This window comes from Pelophylax lessonae, assembly GCF_965119305.1.
Source record: "Pelophylax lessonae genome assembly, chromosome: 2".
NCBI lineage: Eukaryota > Metazoa > Chordata > Amphibia > Anura > Ranidae > Pelophylax > Pelophylax lessonae.
The window spans coordinates 383,687,775-383,704,799 of NC_138769.1; the positions used below are offsets into that span (position 1 = coordinate 383,687,775).

General features: G+C 43.8%; 1 protein-coding gene across 1 annotated transcript in view; it reads right to left on the minus strand.

Moving 5' to 3' along the window:
• The window catches only part of LOC309547840 (transmembrane protease serine 11D-like), a 90,726-nt gene that overhangs the window by 59,488 nt on the left and 14,213 nt on the right, over positions 1–17,025 (minus strand). The window contains exon 2 of the mRNA XM_082247845.1: positions 1,453–1,573. Coding sequence (XP_082103971.1) covers positions 1,453–1,512 — 60 coding nt within the window. The 5' untranslated portion in view covers positions 1,513–1,573. The remainder of the gene's footprint in view (positions 1–1,452; positions 1,574–17,025) is intronic.

The window sequence follows — 17,025 nt, forward strand, 5'->3', positions numbered from 1 at the left end:
CCCATTGAGATCTGATGTGTTTTCAACATGTTCCTTTAATATTTTTGAGCAGAGTATAAATTGGCAGCCCAAAATTTGAATGGTCCTATCAAAAGTATGTCTCCTAGACAGGGACTAGCGGTGAGGTCTATGGCTAATGAGGCACTGACTAGTATCAGAGCCAGATACGAACAGATTACATATTCACAAGTTACGTATTTGATTCTACTTACAGTATGTAGGCGATTGCAGTTCTACTGGTTATACTAATTTAACAAAATATTTACATACGCTGTCCCTTTAAGATATTTTTTTGAGATTTCACTGGTCAAGTACAGGGCTGTTACAGAATGCAGAAATAAAAAAAAATAATTACACTGTGCTCTATATAGCTGGCAACAGTCCTGATTTTATTAAAACAAGTCCTTATGTTGGTTAAATTAGTAAACTATAAGAACTAATGAAAGTGCCATATATAATCTATATAATAAAAGAATAGAACCTGAACCATTCTCTGATTATATAGATTATATATAGCACCCTCATTAGTTCTCATACTTTACTAATTTAACCAGCATAAGGACTTGTTTTAGCATATGAAAACTGCATTCAAACCACACATGTGAGGTATCGCCTCTGCCTCACCTGCGTCCCCTGACTGCGAATCACTGCGCCTAGATTCCTCCTGTATTGAACTGTATTGTAATTGTACTGCGCTAAGGCTATGTTCACATCTAGGCATTGCTATTTTTACAGACGTTTTTGTGCAGGCATTTTTAGGTTGACAAGTGACCAATGAAAAAAAAATAAAAATGCCTGTAATCTGCCAAAAAAGAAGATCATGTACTTTTTTGAGCAACGGCCGTTTTGCTTAAGGCAACAGAACGCTCAGATGTGAACAGGGGCCATGAAATGAATGGGATTTGTCTTGGCTGAGGCTCCATTCACACCTGAGCGTATTGTTTTACTTTTCAGGCGTTTTTTTGGGGTGTTTTTCAGGCGTTTTTTGCAGATGTTTGTAGGCAGGCATTGACATCTAACAAAAACGCTTGTAATCTGCCAAAAAAGAAGCTCATGTACTTTTATGAGCTTCAGGCGTTTTCATTCAGGTGACAAAATGCTCATATGTGAACAGGGACCATTGAAATTAATAGGATTTTACTTGTTGGGAGTTTTGGAAGTTCAGATATGAGCGTTTTACGAGCTGAAAAACACTCAGGTTTGAACAGGGCCTGAGAACAGAAAATCACCCAAAAACACCTAGATGTGAACGGAGCCAAACTGTTGGCGTTAATTAGTACTGTATAATAAAAATATTAATGCTTTGTGTAGAATAAGTGGGACCCTTGTCAGATTTTACACCACAGAGTTGCGCTACCAATTGTGAGCTCTGTAAATAATAGAGACAGAATTCTGTCTGTATGCAACCTTCTTCCACAACGGTTGTGAATTTTTACAATATATTATAATTACCTTCTTTTGCAGTAACTGTTGGTCTCCATCCTTTTCAATAGCTTGGGCCATTAAACCCATTAGCCAAGAAGCTGGCCAACCCAACTGTGTTGTAGATGAATATAAAGTGTTGTTTCTTATTCTAGAAAAATATACAAAACAAAGGAAAAGTACTCTTTTAATAGGGTACCAAATAAATGTATTTGTTTATTCATTGTCATTGGGGATTCAACTTTCACTGCTCCCACCTATTGTGAATCTGATCTGTTGCCAGAAGTTTCTGTATTATATAATATCATTGTACCTTGCAATAAATACTGTAGGGCTGTTAGCATATGGCCTAAACATGACATTTTCCTATTACAACTGCTCTTTAAAGCGGAAATACACTGTATTTGAGCATCACAAACCAAAAGCGCTATTTTATTCAATTTTGATATTCCAAGCAACTACCCCATCCATCCATGTCGCTATGCTTTAGTTTTCTAAGAAATCACTCAGAAAAACACCCCCCTAGCATGTCTGGCTGTGGCCATCTTGAGTAAGGGCAGGTGTTTCATGTAGCAAATTCTTCCTGGAATCTATTTGCCCTTAGCTGAGTAACCCCCCCACATCCGAAGACTCCTTTGATGTATGACATCATTTGCCTAGGCAAAGAAACTAGGAAGAAGTAACGAAAGTTTAAAGGATTAACCACTTAAGCCCCGGAAGATTTTACCCCCTTCCTGACCAGGGGGTATTTTGCGATTCGGCACTGCGTGACTTTAACGGACAATTGCGCGGTCGTGCGAAGCTGTACCTAAACGAATTTGACGTCCTTTTTTTCCCACAAACAGAGCTTTCTTTTGGTGGTATTTGATCACCTGTGCGATTTTTTGATCATGCGCTATAAACAAAAAAATGCGTCAATTTTGCAAAAATAGCAATATTTTTCACATTTCTTTATATGAAATTCCCCAAAAAAATGTAAAAATCAAAATTTTTTAACATTTTCGGCCAATTTGTTTTATGCTACATATGTTTGGTAAAAAAAATCGCAAAAAGCGTATTTTGATTGGTTTGCGCAAAAGTTATCGCGTTTACTAACAAAGGAAAAGATTTCTGTCATTTTTGTTGTTTTTTTTTTTTAACGCGTAATGGCGGCGATCTGCGATTTTTTTTGCGGGACTGCGACATTGGGGCGGACAGATTGGACCCTTGACTGACATTTTTGACACTTTTGAGGTTACCAGTGACATTTCTACAGTAATCAGTGCTATACATATGCACTGTTACTGTAAAATTACACTGGCAGTGAAGGGGTTAACTTTTTTTGAGAGGGAGGGGCTGTGTGTGTCCCTAGGGGCGTGATTCTAACTGTGATTGGCTGTGGCTGTAGGAACAATGATCATTGTTTCTACACAGGGGAGAATGACAGGCGGCTTGTTTACATCAGCCGCCTGACTTTCTCCCTCTGCAGCGGCGATCGCAGAGTGCGGGGGGGGTCCGTGACCACGCGGGAGCGCGCCTCCGGGGGCGCGCGCTCGCTCCCTAGACCCTCACAGGCTAGCGACGTAAATCTACGTCACTTTGCCTGTGAGGGGCTGACTGCCTGTGAGTCGGCAAGTGGTTAAAAGAGGTGCATGGAAGCCAGCCAGCCCCCAGTCTGATGTACTTACCCTCCAGTCTGCCACCAACCAAATAGACCTGTCTCATCATATAAATAAAGAACAGGGGTTTAGTTGACACGCATTTGCAAACACATGTGTAAGCTGCAGGGCCACTACACGGCACCCTGTGTTACCTGCACTTCTAACACTTTCTAAATTGAGTGTCTCCACAATGGAAGCACATGGCTGCTAATGGATGGATGGGAGACAGGTGGGAGGGAGGCAGCCCAAACCTCCCCCAACCCACCCCCATCCATGACTGGTCTATTATATCAAAACTCTAATAGCGATGTTGTAGTGATGGTCATGGTACAAACTGAAAAGGACCAGCTGAGAAGCATAAACCTCCATCCCCTTGGTGCCTGCAGTATAGAACACAGATAGGGACTTCATATGAGGCATTGGCCTGTAAAGCACAGTGCCTCCATCCCTAATTTCATAAAATATTTGGTACTTTACATGAGACAAGCAGGTCATGCTATTGGTCTCCTTCCTTGTAAATGAAAAAACTGAGGTCAAATCAGACTGCATCCACCAAAAATGCACGAAAATCGCACGGTGGGACTTTAAATGAGGCAGCAGCCTGTAGGCAAGGTGCCTCCATCCCTGGTTACATGGTCAAGAAACTAGGAAGTAACTAAAGAAATGTTAAAAAAAATGTTTAAAACAAGTATATACAATATATTTTCATATCTATTTAGTAATGCTAAAAGCATAAGGATTCAGAATATTCAATGTTAATTAAGAGAGTGAAGTTCCACTTTTAGGTCAGCTACAGAGCTAGTGAAGGGCTGGTGGTTTTTTTTTTTTTTTGTTTGTATCCAGTTGGGGATATTTTCCTTCACTTCTTGTCACACAGACAGGAAGTCTAAACTGAGGAAATCCTCTCTTAGACAATTTTCACAGTTGCCCACGATTTAAAAAAAAAAAAAATGAATTCTGAATTCCCCATTAATAATAAAATCTAGGCAAACAGCTAAAATACAATTGAATTGTGTATAAAGGAAGTTCTTACCCTCTGAAGGATGTGTTCATTTGACCAGCCACTCCTGAGATTTAAAAAGCACTGCTGAATAGTTCAGCCTGATTGGTAATGTCACATCTCTCTATTGCATCTAAGCAATCCATGTTAAATATATTCTTGACCCTAGCCAGTGACCAAACAATCAAGAAGCAGCAGGTGACTGAAAAGGTCATCCAGCCCATCTTTTCCTCTGTTACCTTGTTCCTTGTGAGTACATGGTATCAGTGGCGTAGCGTGGGTTGTCAGCACCCGGGGCAAGGCAAGTAATTTGCGCCCCCTAACCTGCGGGATTTTAGCACTCGAGTCTCTTCCACTAGATTAGTTATATAAACCCTTACCCCCTAAGCACATATATTGTTTGTTATGAAAATACTGATGTAATTAAAGTAAAATGCATCTAAATACAAGTTTGAATGACCAGCGTGCCCCCTTTCAATGCAGAGAGACCAGTGTGCCCCCTTTCAATGCAGAATGACCAGCGTGCCCCCTTTCAATGCAGAATGACCAGCGTGCCCCCTTTCAATGCAGAATGACCAGCATGCCCCCTTTCAATGCAGAGAGACCAGCGTGCCCCCTTTCAATGCAGAATGACAAGCGTGCCCCCATTCAATGCAGAGAGACTAGCGTGCCCCCTTTCAATGCAGAGTGACCAGTGTGCCCCCTTTCAATGCAGAATGACCAGTGTGCCCCCTTTCAATGCAGAGAGACCAACGTGCCCGCTTTCAATGCAGAGAGACCAGCGTGCCCCCTTTCAATGCAGAATGACCAGCGTGCCCCCTTTCAATGCAGAATGACCAGTGTGCCCCCTTTCAATGCAGAGAGACCAGTGTGCCCCCTTTCAATGCAGAATTACCAGCGTGCCCCCCTTCAATGCAGAGAGATCATCGTGCCCCCTTTTAATGCAGACAGACCAGCATGCCCCCTTCAATGCAGAGAGACTTACCTGCAGCGACAGCTTTTCCTCAGTTCCCCGCGTCTCCGAGTCCTCCCGCCTACTCCTCGGCCAATGGCATGCGATCGCCTTTCGGCCAATCAGGAAGCAGGTCTCGGACCTGCTTCCTGATTGGCCAGGAGGAGGATCCGTGTGACAATAGCGAATTTTCATTCGCTATTGTCACACAATGGGTGGGCTCGGAGCGCACTGCTCTGCGCCCCGGGTCCACCCTTTTTTGAAGCCTATTAGAGCCTCTGGCTCTAATCAGGTGATTAGAAAACAAAAACCCCACTCTGTGACAACGCCAGGCTGCTGACTCACTCGCTGCTAAACTGACTGAGCAGTGAAGAGAGGCGGCATAGGCGGGGCTTGGCTTGCAACGCCACCCCACCCTACACCAATGGACAGGTGAGGCACAGTCCAGCCCCGCCCGACCCGCCATTTTCAGCCATAGGGCGGCTGCGCTGGACATTTCCCAGCCTAAAGATGGAGGCAGCTGCAGACAGTGTGTGAACTGTGTATGTCAGAGTCAGACAGACAAGAGTGACACTGCGGATGCGCCCCCCCCCCAGATCTTGCGCCCGGTGCGGCCCGCCCCCCCTGCACCCCCCACGCTACGCCACTGCATGGTATGGAACAGAATTGGAACAGAAAACTTTAGGAGAAACACACAACATCAAAAGCATACAAAAGTAATAAACTCACAATATGATCAAAACTATACCCGTGTTGTGGATGGTAATCCCTACAGGTGGCCAAAGGGAAGCAGTCATGTTGCCTAGTAGTACCACCAACACAAAAAAAGCCAATGTGCAGCAAGTAGCGGAAATTTGGGACCACTCCCCCAGCGGTGGCACAGAGGTCTTTGTTTTTCCTTTCATTTACAATTTTTACATGAATACCAGTTTACCAAATATGAGTAGTGTAACAGCGCTTTGGGACCAATTTGATCTTTAATGGAGCCAGAGTTGTGCTCTCTGATTTGACTTGATAAATGGACATTAGGCTGATATCAAGACAGATTGAGAAACTTGCACTAATTGCCTTTGAAACAGTTGATTATTTTATTATTACTTACATAAATTAATAAACTGTATTATTTTATTTGCCATTTAGCTTTGAAATATTACACAGGGTTTTAATACAAAATGGGCCTTTCATGATTTCAAGAATATTCTCACTAGACATCTGCAGTGTATTGTTCATGATGAACTGAAATTTGAAACGGTACATCTTGTGCTTTGCTCCGAGGCAGTTATACAACCCTTTTTGTGATTCTTCCAACTTGTTATACAACTACCATATTTTTTCTTCTTTAGAGCTGCCAGTATGGGAGAGGCATAGACAACTATTGATACTTAGATTCTTATTTGCATAGAGTAGTTTATTAAAGGAGATGTGAACCCTAGCTAAATTACAGTTTACTAAAGGATTATGTATGCTATTTTTTTTTTTATAATTCTCCAATTTTTTTAAAACACTGTTTCACCTTTTTTGCTGCCTTTTTTTGTTTTACGTATTAGCAGCGCTGATCTCCTGCAGCATTTTTGCGGCAATTTCCTGACTACATGCTTGCACTGTATTTTTGTAACTCTGTAAAAGCACTGTGCAGCAGTCAACTTATCTGTACATTAAAAATGTATAAAAACAGCGTTAGCATCAAATAAACATATAAAATATAAAAACAAAGGTCCAAATAAACTGATGTAATCAATATAAATTACTCTTGTGCTCCAATCTTTCTAAAAGAGGAGGTAGGGAGGGACACCCCTTTTTTGTGTCCCTCCTTACCAGAATCAATGGACTAGGTATTGACCGATTATCGGCTAATATGCACTTTTCCCGATATATCGATATTACCAATATTGTTGTGACGTCAATGCGTATGTTGCGCCACACGCCTCTGCGTACTGGGCCTAACCATCGGGAGTGTATCACAGCCATACAGTGAGTCACCCACCCACAGCAGCCCGGTGCCAGCCAGCCACACACACCCACAGGCCCTGTACCAGCCAGCCACAGGTCAGGTACTGTACCAGCCAGCTAGCCAGCCACCCACAGGCCCTGTACCAGCCAGCCACCCACAGCCCCTGTGCCAGCCACCCACCCACCCACCGCAGGGTGCCAGACAGCCACCCACCCACCGCAGGGTGCCAGACAGCCAGCCACCCACCCACCGCAGGGTGCCAGCCAGTCAGCCACCCACCACAATGTGCCAGCAAGCCAGCCACCCACCACAGGGTTCCAGCCAGCCAGCCACCAACCACAGGGTGCCAGCCAGCCATCCACCCACCACAGGGTGCCAGCCAGCCAGCCACCCACCACAGGGTGCCAGAAAGCCAGCCACCCACCACAGGGTGCCAGACAGACAGCCAGCCAACCAACCACCCACCCACCACAGGGTGCCAGCCAGCCACCCACCACAGGGTGCCAGCCATCCAGCCACCCACCACAGGGTGCCAGCAAGCCAGCCACCCACCACAGGGTGCTAGACATCCAGCCACCCACCACAGGGTGCCAGTCAGCCACCCACCACAGGGTGCCAACCAACCACCCACCACAGGGTGCCAGACAGCCAGCCACCCACCACTGGGTGCCAGCCACCCACCACAGGGTACCAGCCAGCCAGCCACCCACCCCAGGGTGCCAGCAAGCCAGCCACCCACCACAGGGTTCCAGCCAGCCAGCCACCCACCACAGGGTGCCAGACAGCCAGCCACCCACCCACCACAGGGTGCCAGACAGCCAGCCACAGGCAATGTAACAGTCAGCCAGCCACCCACAGGCCCTGTACCAGCAAACCATCCACAGCCCCTGTGCCAAAACAGGGTGTCAACCCCCTCCAGACACCCACCACAGGGTGCCAGCCAGCCAGTCAGCCACCCACCACAGGGTGCCAATGACTCATCACCACAGTGTGCCAGCCAGATAGTTTTTTTTTAACCCTATATTACATTTTTGTAGTGTTTTTCAAATCACAATGGAGATGGATACCGATAGAAAAAGTAAAAGTCTGATCTGTGACTATTTCTCGTCTCCATCTCCAGGAAAAGCAGCAGTGTGCAACAAACGCACAAACAATGTAAGCAGGCAACAATAACAGATATGTTTCCGGAAAAAAAAAAACAGGTGGCTAAATTCGGATGGAATATCCCAACTGCTGGACAGAGTAATCACAGAGATGATGGTCACTGATAACCAGCCATTTACAATGGTGTCTGACTCTGGATTTAAGCGGTTGCTGTCCATAGTTGAGCCAAGGTACACACTGAAGAGTGACATGTATTATCGAACCGAAATGCTGGGAAAGATTCACCAAAAGGTCGTTGAGAAAGTAAAGGCTATGCTAAACCAGAGAATGCTGGCAACTCACTCTTATTCATGACTGACTGCTGGTCAGGACAAACAGAGTCACTAATGAGTCTGACATGCCACTTCATTGACAGCGGATGGATAAGAAGGTATTTGGTGTTGTGCACAAAAATGATGCAAGGATCCCACACTGGGGAGTACATTAGAGAAAGGTTTCTAGGCATGCTTGAAGACTGGGAAATCACCAAAGACCGAGTGATGCTTGTGCTTCGAGACAGCAGAGCGAACATGATGAAAGGAATGAGGCTTGCTGAAGTGTCAGACCTCAGTTGCATGGCACACACCCTCCAACTTGTGGTAAATGATGGTCTGTCAAACCAGAGAGCTTTGCTTGATATAATTGGCATGCTGAAGATGTGTGCAGGCCATTTCCACCATTCAATCCTTGCCAAGCAGCGACTGAGGTACATTCAGGAAGACCTTGGCCTACCCAAAAACAACTTGATTAACGCCGTTCCAACACGATGGAACTCAACACTTCACATGCTGGAGCTGAAGGGAGCTCTTACCATCTATTCAGGTGAATATGGAGGATATTGCTGTCCTACTGCTGATCAGTGGGACATTGTAGCCAATGTCATTGACACCCTCCTCCCCATAGAGGAAGTGACACTAAAGGTGAGTCATTACGACAGATGCTTCTTCAAGAGAATGAAGGACCCAACACACGTGGCACTAAAATATGTAGGCAGGCCATGAGGGACAGCCTCGCCAAACGTTTTGAGAAGCACGAAGAGAATTAAAATGTTGTGCTTGCATGTCTTTTGGATCCTGGATACAAGAATCATACTTTCTCTTCTGATGAAGTATTGGCCAAGGAAAAACAATGGCTGACAGAAGATATTCAACAGGAGGTGCAGGAGGTTCCTGCCGAAAAGACAAGCCAGGAAGAGCAGGTTTCTAATCTGGAAGAGCAGGATGCTGCAATAAGAGAAAAATGTCAAAAACACAATGGACAGAAAATAATCTTCATCGTGCTCGAATAGATGCCATGTTCAGTGTTTTATTGGGGCCTCATGCAGAGGATTCTTTTGGATCTGAAATAATGACCCTGGATGATGAACTTCGTCTCTTTTTAAAAGAACCAGTAATTGACAGAAGAAGTGGTGATCCTCTTCAGTGGTGGAAAGAAAATGAGGCACGCTACAAAAGACTTGCTTCTTATGCTAGAGCTAGAAGATACCTTTCTGCTCCTCCTTCCTCGGTACCAAGTGAGCGTGTTTTTAGTGAAGTAGCAGCAATTTATGAAAAAAACAGAAGCCGTTTAACTGGTGAATATGCTGAAATATTATGCTTTCTGCACTATAATATTGTTCTACTTAACTGGGAGTATTGAAAGTGAGAAGTACTATTGTCCAGTCCACTGTCTTTTGCACTGCAGCTACTAGATTTAATCATTGCAGACAGTGAGTGCACTACTGCAACAGTTTATGTAAATGTTGTTTTGGGAAGCCTTAAGTTATTATTTTCCCAGCACTTTATTTTTCACAGTTGTCAACAGTTGTCTACTCTTCTAGGACTCATCCGTTCACATTGTGAAACTGATGTACCTGCAAGTGAAAGCGGTTTTCCAATCAGTTTTCATGCAGGTAAGGTGTGAACGAGCCTTTCATGGTAAAAATGTTAATAAACAAACATTAACATGTTCAGTACCAGATTTGTGTCAAAAATTGTCTTTATTTTTCAAAACTTTAAATGTACAAAATATCGGCCAATACCGATACTTCCGTGAGCAAAATATTGGTATCGGTATCGGCCCTGAAAAAAACATATTGGTCTATCCCTACAATGGACCCCTAGCTTTTCAGTCTGGGAGTTCGACAGGCTTGGTTAAAAATAAGACTGATGGGTCACAAGGAACAGATCAGGGACTCCCCAATAGCCTCTTAGATGTTATTATTATTTTTATACAGGATTTACAGTATATAGCGCCAACAGTTTGCGCAGCGCTTTACAATGTGAGGGAAGACAATGTAATAGAGCAGCACGAAATGCCAGCAGAATGCTTGGATGTATAGGGAGAGGTATAAGCAGTAGAAAGAGAGAAGTGCTTATGCCGCTGTACAGAACACTGGTGAGACCTCACTTGGAGTATTGTGCGCAGTACTGGAGGCCATATCTCCAGAAGGATATAGATACTCTAGAGAGAGTTCAGAGAAGAGCTACTAAACTAGTACATGGATTGCAGGAAAAAACTTACCAGGAAAGGTTAAAGGACCTTAACATGTATAGCTTGGAAGAAAGAAGAGACAGAGGGGATATGATAGAAACTTTTAAATACATAAAGGGAATCAACTCGGTAAAGGAGGAGAGCATATTTAAAAGAAGAAAAACTACCACAAGAGGACACCATTTTAAACTAGAGGGGCAAAGGTTTAAAAGTAATATGAGGAAGTATTACTTTACTGAGAGAGTAGTGGATGCATGGAATAACCTTCCTGCAGAAGTGGTAGCTGCAAATACAGTGAAGGAGTTTAAGCATGCATGGGATAGGCATAAGGCTATCCTTCATATAAGATAGGGCCAGGGACTATTCATAGGATTCAGATATATTGGGCAGACTAGATGGGCCAAATGGTTCTTATCTGCCGACACATTCTATGTTTCTATGTTTCTATGTTTAAGACAATATGTTCCAAATAATCATCAAGTGCAGAACAAAGAGAAGGAGCCAATAGTGAAGTACCGTAGGGTTGCAGTTTAATTGCGCAAAAAAAAAAAAACATACCTTCAAGACAGTAGTAATAAAACTCCATATATGTTTTATTATTTTGTTATGATCTGATATACAGCTAGCTAATGTTATTTGACATCGGTTGTTTTTAGTGTATTTTATTTTCTATTTTGCTAAAAAAGTCTTTTAACATTATGTATATGCAGCTGTAAGTGACATCGTTGAGGCAATTTTGAATAAGTAGTTTTATCAGTATTATCAATAATGGTATCTTATGTGCCCTGTGGGAGGGTGCCCTGTGGGAGGGTGAAATGCGTTGACGTAATTTCCAGTATTGAGTTGTAACAACGCCACTTCCAGTTGCCGTGTAACGCATGGTGGCTACGGCATTCGCGGAAGCACCTTGCAATATACATGCTGTTTTATTACTACTGTCTTGTAAGTATGTTTTTTATTGTGCAAATAAACTGCAACCCTACAGTACTTCACTATTGGCTCCTTCTCTTTGTTCTGCACTTGAGGATTATTTGGAACATCTAAGAGGCTACTGGGGAGTCCCTGATCCGTTCCTTGTGACCATCAGTCCTATTTTTAACCAAGCCTGTCTGACTCCCAAACTGAAAAGCTGAGGGTCCATTGATTCTGGTAAGGAGGGACACAAAAAAGGAGTGTGTGTCACATCACAAAATATTGAATACATCAGTTTGTTTAGACTTTTTTTTGTAAATTTCATATGTTTATTTGATGCTAGCGCTATTTGTATATATTTTCATGTTTACAAGGGATTAACACTTAACAGCATTTATTTTATTATTATTTGTACATTAGCAGGAGTGATATCTAAGTATGGAGTATGCTCTTGACTACCTGCTATTTGAGCAGGTTTTCTCTCTGTGTTTTGAATGTTTATTGACGTGGCTGATTTGCAGGCATAGGGCCTGGGGTGCATGTTGAAGAATTGTTAACGTGTAGGTTTTTTTGGGGTCACTGGTTCTTAATATATTAGCTCTTGTGTGTTGATGGTTTTCCTTATTCCACTTTCTGCATTGCCACTCTTACTTCACCTTCCCCAGTTCTTCCCTCAATGAAGGGACCAATTTCCCTTTGCCTGAGGGACAGCTTCAGGACTGTGATTAGTGGCAGTCCCCTTCTGAGAACTTTGCTTATGAAGTGCCTCTAACATTGTAAGTGACAAAGGGTGCTTTTTTGGTTCACTTTGTTGATTTGTTTTTTGTGCACCACATGAGGGCTCAGAAAAAAAAAAAAGCTCCAGTATTATGACATTGGCTCCCTGCCTATGATGTGGCTCCTGCGTTGTAATACAGTGACAGTGGTCCCCTGCATATGGGGTGGCTCCTGCATTGTGAGTGAAAGTGGTCCCCTACCTATGGTGTGGCTCCTGCATTGCAAGTGACAGAGGTCCCCTGTCAATGGTGTGGCTCCAGCATCGTGAGTGAAAGTTGTCCCCTGTCAATAGTGTTGCTCTAGCATTGTGAATGACAGTGGTCCCCTGCATATGGGGTGGCTCCTGCCCTGTGAGTAACAGTAGTCCACTGTCAATGGTGTGGCTCCTGCATTATGACAGTGGTTCCCTGCCTATGGTGTTGCTCCAGCGTTGAGTCACAGTGGTCCTCTGCCTGCAGAGCAGCTCCAGCATGGTTTTTAGTAACAAACATGTGACCGTAAGAACACTAATCAACTCCTTGCAGCCACAGAAATAAGGAAGCAAACGTCCTGCTGTGAGGTTTGCAGGACACATCACAAGCTTCATGATAAATGAATGTGATTACTGTAATTAGACTTTGAAAAAGATATTGGAGCTGTCATGGGTCTGCCACCTAAGGGTTAACTTAGTGCAGACTAATTGAGTGATTGGCAACAGGCTGCCTTATTTAAACACCTCAGCAGCACTGTGTCTTTGCTGTCTGATCTGCAGCTTCCTGTGACCCCTGCTCCTGTTTACCTGCTTCTGTGATTGATCTCCTGTACGACCCGGCTTGACTTTTTGTCTCCCCCTGCTTTCTGCCTGCACCTGACCTTGGCTCCCTTCTGACCTTGAACCTGCCTGCTCCTTTTTTGGATTCCACGCAGCCCGCCTGTTGATGACCCGGCCTGTGAACTGATCCGTTTGCCTGCGAGCCCCCAGCGTGAGTGTGGACTCGGGCATTCCAGCCTTCAGCCTGCCTGCTGTTCGGATCCTCCTACCTGCTGGTTGTCTCCTTTAAAGTATCTGGGACCTTGGAGCTACCCGTCCAACAGCTGACCCACCAGACCCTCATACCATTCTGCTCTCCCGTGCTACCTGTCTGCTCTACCAGGGGCCGCGATTCAGATACGTAAGGGAGGCCTTCCTCTGCACTATCGGGCTCATCAGTCAGGTACGTGAGAAGTTGTCAGGGGCAGAGTAAAGTACTAATATCTATGCAATGCTATTCATAGCCCGTTATCATGTGTTTACATTCAGAAAGTTGGTCTGATGGGTTTACATTCACTTTAAATATTTGTGACACTTCCTGTTCTGTTTCTTCTCTCACTGGGTTTTGCCAGGATGTAACTGTAAAAGACCTGTCTCCACCCCCATGCCTTTGGGCACAGGGGTTGGAGTGAAAAGGGATCTTTCTATGCGTTAAGATAAAATGCCTTCTGTGTGCAGCAGCCCCCCTCAGCCCCTCTAATACTTAGCTGAGGTCTATCTAGATCCAGCGCTGTTGCACGAGAGACCAGAGACGAGAGAAACCATTACACAGAGCAGGTAAGTATAACATGTTTGTTATTTTTAACGAAAAAAACCCCAAGACTTTAGTACCACTTTAAGGCTCCATGCACACTAGCATTTTTTATAAGCTCATAAGCTCAAAAAATGCTTGAAAAAAAACGCTCAATGAAAAATGCTGAATATAGCAGTTTCGTGTCAACTTGTAGTAGCATTTTAGTAGCTTTTAGAAGCATTAGCATTTTATTAGCGTTTTTTCAGTACATGAAGATTAGAAAAAAAAACTCGAAGAAAAAAAAAAAGCTGTCAGGAGCCTTTTAGTAGCATTTAAAAGCGTTTAGGAACATTTAGAGTTTTTCTTGCCCAGACAATGCTCCCAAAAACTCTACAAATAACATTTCTTTTTTCTGCTCCTAGACGCTGAGACTTGAAAAATGCTTCTAGCATAAAATAGTGTGCATGGACACATAGGATAAAAATGATTAGCTTCTAGCAGAAAAATGCTCATACTAGCTTCTAGGAGCTTAAAAAAAAACCCCAATGTGCATGACGCCTAAAGGAAAATTACCTTGGAACTGTGACAGCTTTTTTAGGTGACGTTTTTTAAGAAATGGCAAAATTATCATGATTGCGCAAAGGCATGACTAATGATCATTTAAATGAGTATAAACTGAAGTTACCTTCCCAGCTGTCAGGCTTTGCAACTAAGAAGAAAATAAATTGCAATTATAAATGTAACATTGTGCATTGTTACAGTGAATGCAGATTTATATTTATCCACAGGATGGCAGTGTTTAGCATTACTGTTCATCGCAGCCTTAATCAAGGTGTTCAGAGACTGCTGGGAGTTGTATGCTTAAAGCAGAACTTTCTTCACAGTCAAGATGCAACTAAACTACACAGCCCATGAGCAATCACCAGGGGATGGGAGCATATAAAAGAGAAAGCCCGTGTACAAGGAGGGAGGTTGGAGAGAGCCTTGGTTTGGGGAAGGAGCATGTGTGAAAGCTGTGTCGAGCCCCATGGGCCTGGCCTGTACCGGACCCGGTTAAGCCGAGAAGTACAGAGTTGCTAGGGAAGCCACAGACATCCCTGTTAAGCAGAGCAACGAGTGTAAGGGACCAACTTGTGGAGATCTGTCTGCCTCAAGAGTGCAAGAGTTGTCGCCATCACAGCCGCATCTTGAAAAGGAAAATGGGGTCCCCCCATCGCCAGACGCTCCTCGCTTCAATTATCATTACTTAAAGGGTAACTCCACTTTCGTGGGAAAGAATGTTTTCGTTCTAAGATGACCTTCAGCATAAGCATTTACTAGTGACACATCTGCCAGTGCCCTTTTACTGCTGCAGACTGTCATCCTTCAACTGACCAACAGTCACCCCTGCATGTTACTAAAATAAGTTAACCCTTTTGCTCCTTGCTAGGCAGAATCATGTAGCTGCATCCATTTCGTTTTAAGCCATCTAAGGAAGGAATTTTGCCGCTTAAACCCAACTTCATCCTTTAAAGGGAAACTGTCACGTACCTGACTGTGGAGCCCGCATGACGAAGGTGGCCTCTTGCGCCTTATCCATCCAAGCACCCCTAGTAGTAGAGATGGGGACTGCTAGGGCAGGGGAAGGGTGCAGGTGCCAGGAAGCTGTAGTAGTGAGTTGTCTCTTGGAGACACAGGAGTACTTCCAGTGGTGGTATGGAATCTGGTCACAAGCCTTGTTCAGCGGCAGCCAGGCAGACAGGTGCAGGGTCAGGATCAAATTCAAGGTTGGGACCAGGCAGAAGTCGGTAATGTGCTGGTGGTGGGGTACCAAATCAGAAATAGTCAGAAATCCAAGCCGAGGTTGGTAACATAAGCGAGCAGCAGACATAACTGACAAGAGAGGTGTCAGACGAAGCCGGGTCAGGAACAAGCTTAGCAGATTTTCTAGAATCAGGAATACAGGTACTAGAGCTGAATACAATCCAGTACTGAGGCCAGGCAGACTCTCAGTTTAAATAGGCTGCTGGGTGCCAGAATCTGAATTTGTGTGCACGCCTATATGTACCCGCACGTGCCCGCATGTATGCGCCAATTTGCATTTGCGTGCGTTATCTAGTCCTTGCTCTTCTTGCCTTCTATGCTCATGACTCTGCACATGCGCATAAGAATGAGCACCTGCTGCACGGGAATAAGCACCTGCTGCATGACATCCCTGACAGAAACATGCATGTCAATTCCTTTCTCTTAAAGTGAACATTACCCATTACCTAATGTGACTCTTTTCTACAATTTAGTACCCTAAATTGACCCAACCCACCAACTTCATACATTGAGGAGACCTGGGCCAACAAATATGCCTCTTAAAGGGAATCATCTTATTTTCCACATCTAAAAGGGACTGTATCCTTCAATGCGCACCAACAGGGCCCCAGCTAAGCCGGCAGAAGAATCAACCTTTCAGATTGATTGTGTTTATGGACTATCTTTCTTAGAAGTACTGGTGTGCAGGAGATTTGACAAATTTCCTAGCGCTTGAACCTAGACTCTCCTGATTGAGGGCATACAAGTGAGCTAGCCTCTAATTCCCTGGTAATCATACACTTCTTTTTTAGGGAGTAATCTCCCAGTAACAGGGCTATTGTTTATATCCTCAGTCCTGCAGGACAGGTGGCCACAGTTTAAAGGCTTTTTGACTTTATTGTATTGTTCCTGTGCTGATTCATCTCGCTTACTGTTTAACCCTTTCTGAACTGTGGAATTGTCTTAAATTCTCTTTATTGCTATTAATACAACCTGATCATTTATTTCAAAATAGTGTGTGCATATTTTTCTTGTGTGGCTTCTGGGAGACTCTGTGGCCAAGGAAATTTGGTGGTGTCAGTAGGAGTGGACCCAAATATACCAGCAACTCCTTGGTTGGTAGCACTACATAAATATACGTAGTATACTTCAACATTGTTCTCTAACAATGACTAAACAAGTATATATCTGAACATGTACTACTGGAACCTGTATCCACTAGAAAATAAGAAAATTCAACTTGTAAGTTCAATCAAAGCTGATAACTTTTTTTGGATGCAGGCAGCAGGTTATATCGCTTGTAGCTTATATCTTTTAGTACCCCTATTATGGAGCTTTCTTTTCTAAGAGCCAGGTTCCATTTCTGGAATCATGCTTCCCATTTTTTTTTTATGAACAATGGATGATCCACCAGAGGCAAGTAACCACGAGACTTAAGAAAAGCCAAGCAA